We start from the raw sequence: 7833 nt of genomic DNA on the forward strand, positions 1-7833 counted from the left end.
CTGAGTGACCTTCAGGCAGATGTTTCTGCCCTCTCTCACACAGGGACACCGGGACTCCCGGCTCCATGTCATGAAAGGCAAACAGGCAACTGGACAGTCTTGTCCCTGCTTTATTGACCTCAGAGCACTCTTTGGATGCAGTTAGAAAAACAAACACAATGGTACTGGAACCGGATCTGGGGTGGTGCACCTGACCCCAGAAGGATTTCCCCAACCGAGGGGAATTTATACAAAATGCCGGAAGAGGAAATGAGGCAATTTGGTGCTGAGTCCGGGGTGGGCAGTTGGCAGAGGAGCAGTCGGTGAAGGAGTGGGCAGGTCACGCGTCTTTCTCGTAGGTGCGAGTGCAGACTACGTTGCCGTGGGTGAGTGTCTGGAAGGGAAGAGTCCGGTTAGGGCAGGGCTGAGGGCACAAGCATGGGACTGCTCTCCATCCCGATGGCAAGAGCCCTCTGCCTTCATCCTAATAATCCTGTTACTGGCTACATGCCAGGTGCTGTACATTTTAAGTTATGCATGTAATCCCACTTTTAGATATTTAGGAAAATGAGTCTTGAGAAAGGAAGTAACTTGGTCAAGATCCCAGAGTGTTTCTCTTTCCCTTGCACCATTCTTCTCCCTTCACCCTTCATGCCTGAGATGGCACCTAGCATGTAGTAGACATAAGCTGAATACAAATATCCAGACACTCCTAAGGGAAGGACTGTGCTAGGCACTGGCTCTCCTTTCCTTCCCTTACTTGAGGGAGGCCCAGGGCCAGAGCCCTGAGCCCCGACCATCCAGCCTGGTGACATAGAGCCAGGCCCACGGTCTTGCTACAGCTGATTGCCCAATGAGTATTTGGCCCTGCATATCTCACTCCTACCAAAGGCAGGCACCTCATCCCTAATTCTGCAGGGACCTCTGCTGTGAAGATGCTGAAGTGAAAGAAAACCTGAGGCCCTGTGGAATTAGGGGGTAGGGACCATGGGTGGCTGCTGTCTTTCCCCCTGAGTCTGAGGGTATTTGGTCAAGTCTGCATTCTCTGAGTGGAGTCCCCAAGTTTGTCCCTAAACAGATCTGCCAGCATGGCTGTCACTTCCCACCCAGCTCTATTCAGATACTTGCAGTAGGCCAGGCATGAAAGGCACTCAGAGCAGCTGGGGCTGGAATGAGGAAAGGGCTGTGCCATCAAGTCAGTGCCCCAGCCTGTCACTGTCTAAAGGCTTCACATGTGGTGGCCCTGTCCTAGGGAGGAGGGAAAGGGGAATGCTGTGGTTGGTGGGAGGCTTTCTTAGGGACTTGGGGTCAGATATGGCCCTGTTTGTTCCCCCTACTGGGGTGGGGCAAGGCAGCAGCGCAGGAGGAAACTAAGGCTGTGGAGCGCCTGCCGTCTTCCTCCCATGTCAGTGATGCTTTACCTATGCTCATCCTCCACTGTGCCATTCAGACGTCCCGGCAGCCCTACAGTCGGTGTTTCTGGTACCTGTTTTTACTTGAAGGACTTGAAGGTGACCTGTCCAAAGTCACACGGCCTGCAAGTTGAGATTTAAACCTAGGAGGCCTGAGATATGAGTCCAAAGCCCTACACAGAAAATTCCCACCTAATGCCACCCCCACCTGTCCTCCATTGTCCACTGTCCCAGCTCCCAGCCCTGCCAGGGGGAAACTTTGGCTTTTTATGACAAGTTTGGCTGAGGGGCAGCAGTAGTCGTCAACTGGGTGAAGCTCCAAAGCTGTCATCTTACCAGGATGAGTTTTCCATCAACAAGCTCCCGTACAAGTGTTGTTTCTTGCCCATCCCATTTCTGCACATGGACAAGTTTGCCTCCATCCAGCGTCACAGTTGACTGTGGAAAGAGGGTAGAGGCCTGAGGTGTGATCTGAGCCAGGATTGAGACAGCATGGGGTCTGGTCCCTGGCCCACACTAATGATGGTGCTAGGCCCAGAGCTCAGGCAGCCCCCCTCCAACCTAGTCCTGCTGGATGTCCTGATGATTTCCAGCCTCTGCTCCACTGCTGCCTGTCACAGGGAGGGACCTTCAGGTGTTGGACAAGTAGGAAGAGACAGGCAATGTGGTGGAGCCAGGCAGCCTGGCTCTCAGAAGCACCACCAACCTTCAAGATGGCATTTAACCTGTACTCTTGAGTGATGCCACAGCCCCAGTGCCCCTAAGATACAAGGGGCATGTGCCCACCGATATCCCTGGAAAGTCCAGTGACGGGGAGCCCTGAGACTCTCCTGCCTACTGGTGATCACACATAATGTCTGAAAGACCCACAGGCATGAGGGAGTGGGTGTTGGGAAACTAGACTTCCCTCCCTGTATTCCTACCCGTCTTCTTCGTCCGTGTCATATGACCCCTTCAGCTGACAAGTGGGCAGCAACTGCCAGGTCCTGGGTCAGAGTGCCCTTGGAGTGTCCCACAGCTCTGGCCAAATGCCCACTTAGTCTTCTGGGTGCTACCAGCCTGTATCAGCTGGTTCTCACTTGGCAGCTGTCCCGGGTCTCTCCTCTAGGAATTTGGGGGCTCTAGGCCCGGCTAAGGGGCTCTGGTTGAGCAGAGTTCAGTGGAAGAATTTGAGAGGGTATATACATGTTTGGGGCTGGGAGGTGATGTATCCTTAGCAGCACCTTACTCCCAGTCCCTTAATTTTTGCCCACTCACAGCAAATTATTTTTAGCCAGTCATCCCAGGAAACTTGTTTAGTTAGGAGTTTTGCCCCTCAAGAAGGTGGGCTAGTTCAAGGAGGTACAGGTATGTGTTAGGGGCAGTCACTTGTTTCACAGGTAGGTGCCCTGCTATCTTTGGGCACAACCCAGCTATTCTGCAAGCTTCCCGTGTGCTGGGCTGGGCATCAGTTTCCTCTACAGAGAAGAGCCCAGACGCTCCCCTGTCCTTCCTAGGGGCAGCTGTGAGGAGGAGGAAACAGCTGAAGCACTGAATGGTAGGGTCTGGTGGGGCACCCTGTAGAGATCAAATCCCCTTTGTTCTCGTGTTCCTTGCCCAAGGAAGCCTGAGCAAGTTGCCAAGAAAGCCACTGCAGGGTGACAAGCCCTGAGCCTGGAGGTAGGTGTCTTCATCCCTGGAAGGAGGTGGACTAAGGCTTGGTTGGAAGACTACAAACACACCCAAGACGAAGTCCTGTGCAGATCACAGCTTATCCTGCCTGTGGACTGGCAGCATTGGAAACACTTCGTCAGGGTCACTGGCCAAGTCTGGGAGGTGGAAACTGGAGAAGAGGAGGCATCTGACTGGGTCGCAGTTCCTTATCCCCAGTTGCATCCTTTGTTGCTGGAGGCCAGGATGACCTGCTAACTCAGTGGAGGGCCCTGACTTCCGGGCCTCATTCCTAAAACACCTGAGGTAATGGCCATGGCCGCTACCAGTTCCCCTTCTATGGTAGAGGAAAGAAACCCAGGGTTACTGTGTGCCATGCACAGGTCACCCTCCCGCCAGCACTGGCATAGACACAAGTCAGAACATCCTGGCTCTCTGCTGCCCACTCCCAGAGGCAGCCGGCACATGCTTCTCAAGAATGGAGGAGGAAAACCAGAGGACAGGACCAACATGCATTTAGCACTGGGGCATTTCACACTGTTCCTGCGATGGCCCTTGTTTTATTTCAATCCCCCATAACTGCCTACCCCTTGGGGTGCAATAATATGATGCAAGGCTACCAGTTGATTTCCCTTCAGGGTCTCAACATCCTCGATTGCCCATGTCCCCTTCCTTTACTCACCTTGACCTTCCTGTCATCGGCTGTTGTCTCATCAAACTCCACGCCCAGCTTGAAGCTGACCTCTGTATTCTTGAAGGTGCTTTGGGTTTTTATGGTGATAGTGTCTCCATTTATTTCAATGATTGTGGTAGGCTTGGTCATACTGGCCACCTGCCTGGTAGCAAAACCCACACCTGAGGGCAGAGGGAAGGCTATGAGCACAGAGCAGAGGCAGGGTACAAGGAGCTCAATGGACAACTCAGGCCGGCCGTGGGAAGGGGAGAAGAAGACGAGAACTTTCCAGGACTGCACAGCCACATGCACGGGGACGGGCAGACAACCGCAAGTCAGTGGCAGAGCAAAGACTAGAGTAAGTGCTTTCTGTGTGATAAGAACAGTCGTGTGTGTTATCTCATTCAATCCTTCCAGTCTTCCTGAAGGGTTGATTTATCTCCACTCCACAGATTGAGGTAAGAGTTGAAGCCAGGGTCCCAAATCTGAATTGGTTGACTGCAGAGCTCACTTAACTGCTCAGCTATCGTGTCTCACGGCTGGAGCACAGGGCTCCCTTCCAGGACACCTGGGCAGTTCAAACACAGGCTAAGCAAAGAAATGTGGTTTCGGCTTAGAAAGCCTTGGGAGAAGAGTGTTCCACTTTTGGAAATTTTACCCCGAGACACACTGGTGCTCATCAGACTTAGGAGGTAGGCAGAAGGGCATGCCTGCCTTATCGCACAGCTATAGGAGAGGCCTAAAGTGGTCGTGCAGTCAGGACTCGAGCCCAGGTCTCCTGGCTCTTAGTCTAAGGCCCAATAGGGGCTCCCAACCCAAACAGGCTTCCTTGGGTGCTGGGCACAGTCCAAGGTGTGTCCCTATCTGGGTCTGCCCTTCGCCAAGACTGCCTGGCCCCTCTGCCCCCAGCAGCCTATGCTGAGCTATCCTCCAGGGCAGAGGTGAAGCAGGAACATCCCACTCGGTTGGGGGGGTGTGCATAAAGTCCCCATAGTGCTTGTTGGCAGCCAGCCCATGCCCTCCATGGGTTATTGTACTTGAAATGCTCATAAAAGCCATGAACAGTGGTGGTTTTTATTATCCCCATTTTACAGAGGCTCAGAAGGTAAAGCAACTTGCCCAAAGCCAAAGAGTAAGTGATTGACCTAGACTTCAACCTAGGCTCCAAAACTGTTTGACGTTCCCGCTGGGCCATCCTGCCTCCTGTGATGTGTGCCTGTGATCACTGGTACTACCTTTCCTCCTGAGACCTGTTGCCTAAAATGAAGGGCACAAGCAGCTGGCCCATCCTGCTTGGCCAGTGAGGGACTTTGGCCTTACCCCTCAACTGTCAGAGTGAGTCCAGCCAGTTCCACCCACCAGCAGAGATCTGGCCTTATCGCTGCACAAGGAGTTCTGTTTGCTTAGGACCCACCTGGAGGGGTGGGGCGTTTGAGGAAGGAAACCTCTGGAGAGTGAGAGGGACCAAGCCAGGAGGAGCTGAGAATGAAAGTGGGCTGACAGAATTTGGGGTTTGGGGAGACATGGGTTCTCCTTTGAAATGAAGCTGTTTACTGAGAGAGCTGAGCAGGGGCTTTCTTCCCCAGGGGCCTCAGCCCTTCTGTAGGTAGGACCAGAAGAGCAGGTTGGGTGGCCTCTCAGGTCCCTAGCCTAAGTTGGGGCAAGACGAAGCAGTGGTGGTGAGGACACCGCAGCTCACTTCAGGGAACAGGTCTTCAGTTGCAACGTCTGCTGTGGGAGGCCTGGGAGAAGAAGCTGACCCTGGGCACTCCAAGTTTCCCAACAGTTGCCCCGAAGTCGCTGGACATGGTGCCCAGCCTCCTAAGACCTCCAGAGCCAACACTTGTCCTTATTTCAAGATAGGGTTAGGAATAGAGGTGAGAGGTGCCTGGAGTAGATCTCCCCCCACCCCCTTTGGGTATCTGCTGTAATCCAGCCCGCCTTCCCTGGGAGGAAGGCATGGAAGACTCACCCTGTCCCAGCCAGGAGATCTAGGGTAAGCCGGGCTGGGGGTTTCCAGCCAGGCTGTCACTGTCTCCATCCAAGCACAAAACACTACCAAGAGGGGAAGGGCTGAGGGCACCCGTCAGAGTGTTCCAGTTGCTCCCACCCACAGCGCCCGCATGGAAACTGACCTGGTTGCAGATCTAGAAATCTAGGTTTTCTGCTCTGCTCTGGAATTTGTGTGACAAGTTTCTACTTTCTTTGGGTCTCAGTTTCCATACCTGTTGAACTAAGCAAGGTACAGGGATCTCCAAGGACCTTACCCGTAAGGTTCTCCGAGTTTTTATCCGTCTGCATCCCAACACCACACCCTCCTAGACCAAAGATGCCCCCTGCCCTTAGCAAGTCTTGGCCTTGCTCTAGGTCCCTTCGTTGCATCCTGGATGCCTAATTTCCACCGCACCCTTCCCTAAAGAGTAGCAAAGCCTTGGGCTGTAGCTGATGTTGGGGCCTCTCGTCCCACCTTACCACTGTGATTAAAGGCTCGTTACAAACCACTGCAGTACAAGCTCAGAGACTGGCTGGTGAGAAAGAGTGTCCTCCAGGGGAAATCCCTTCCCCTAATCCAACATGAAGAAGCAGAGGTTGTCGCTAACTGTGTGGACTCCTAACTCACCTTCTCATAATATCCCATTGCCAGAGTTACCCACTCTTCCATTTCTCCTCCTGGCAATTCCAGGATTGAATTCCCCAATTCTGTAGGCCAGAGTACACGCCCCACACAGACGATTCCCTTTCTGTGTTCACCATTTCCAATTCCTAAACGGCCGGTGCTGCTGCTCTCGTCCTCCCCTAGCCAGCCTCCCACCTTCTGGATCAATGCTCTCCTTTCACCCCAACCCTTCAGGACATATACCCCTCTTCCTGGAAAGAACCTCTCAACCCCCACAAGACCAGCACATCTACCTCTTTAAGCCTCCCCACCTGGGAATCCTCATTGCCAGGTTCAGGCCATGAAAGACCCCTCCCACAGACCGCAGATGCCTAGCTCAGGCTGCCGCCTTCCCCGCAACCCTTATCCCCAACCTTGATCGGGAGGGATGCTGCAGGCGTGCAGGGTACCAGCCAGAGAGGGAGCGCTGCGCAGGCTGGGCTCGCGGCCAGCCCCACCCCCGCCTAGCATCCCGAGCCCTGCTCACCGAGGGACTTCATGTAGTCATCGAAATTCTTGCTGTCCACTAGCTTCCAGGTGCCTGCAAAGGCGTCCACCATGATGAGGCTGGGCTAAGCCAAGAAAGAAGAGGCGACTGAGCTGGCAGGGTAGGACTCCGCGATCCGCGCTCCCAGCCCGCGCTGCCGCTTTAAATAGCTCACGCATCACGTGAGGGGGCGTGGCCCCACCTCCCCGCCTTCTGCTTCCGAAATAGGAAGCCCCAAGCCCGCCACTCACCCTCCCGGGGGTGGCCACCCATCCCCCAGCCGGCCGAAGTAGAAGGGACGGCAAGTGGTGCCAGGCTAGCCTGCGTCAGCGCGGTGCCTGGCCTTCGAGGCCCTTGCCCCGGGCTGGCAGGAACGGCTCCCTTCCTTGGCCCCAAGGACTTCTTCGGAATCCGAGGAGGAAGCAGCTGGGGGAACTGTGCCTGCGAGCTGTGGCACACGCCATGGGCCTCTTCCATCCCCCGGTTTCTCCCTAGCTTGGGGTTAGAGCAGAGATGAGAGACACTAGAGCAGAAGGGAAATTTGCCCTTGGTCTCATGACCACGCCGGCAAAGCCCTGACCGACTCTTCGCGGAGCAGGCGTTTTGGTCCCCGTTTTGCAGGCGAGAAGCTACGAGGGGGAACTGACAGGGTCTCACGAAGAAAGAGGGTGAATCGGAACCGAGATTGCAAACCTGGTCCAGACCAAACCTGGTCTTTGGACACTCCCCACTGCCCGGTGGCCGGGAGAGTTACCAGGGACTCCCTCGGTGGCTAAGCTGCCCCTGTGCCCTCTGTCTGCTCCCACAAAAGTGTGACCCTACCCAACACACCCTCCCCCCACGTGCTGGCCCCTCCCGGAGGAATGTCTGCTGCGCGCCTGTCTGCCCAGCAATTCAACGCCCCACACACCCTGCCAATGCGCTAGGTTTCTCTGATCTCAATGCACAGCCCTGAGCATTTGCTGCGGTCCTTCCC

General features: G+C 54.8%; 1 protein-coding gene across 1 annotated transcript; it reads right to left on the reverse strand.

Annotated features, from left to right (window-relative positions):
* Positions 1-90: 90 nt before the first annotated feature.
* Positions 91-7022, reverse strand: FABP3 (fatty acid binding protein 3). The gene is made up of 4 exons (XM_037057242.1): positions 6858-7022; positions 3724-3896; positions 1728-1829; positions 91-373 (listed from the first exon to the last, which is right to left on the reverse strand). The coding sequence occupies exons 1-4, from the start codon at positions 6928-6930 to the stop codon at positions 320-322; spliced, it is 402 nt and encodes a 133-aa protein (XP_036913137.1). The 5' UTR covers positions 6931-7022; the 3' UTR covers positions 91-319.
* Positions 7023-7833: the final 811 nt, after the last annotated feature.

This window comes from Sturnira hondurensis, unplaced genomic scaffold, assembly GCF_014824575.4.
Source record: "Sturnira hondurensis isolate 20B ecotype Veracruz unplaced genomic scaffold, ASM1482457v3 Scaffold0009516, whole genome shotgun sequence".
NCBI classification, from domain to species: Eukaryota; Metazoa; Chordata; class Mammalia; order Chiroptera; family Phyllostomidae; genus Sturnira; species Sturnira hondurensis.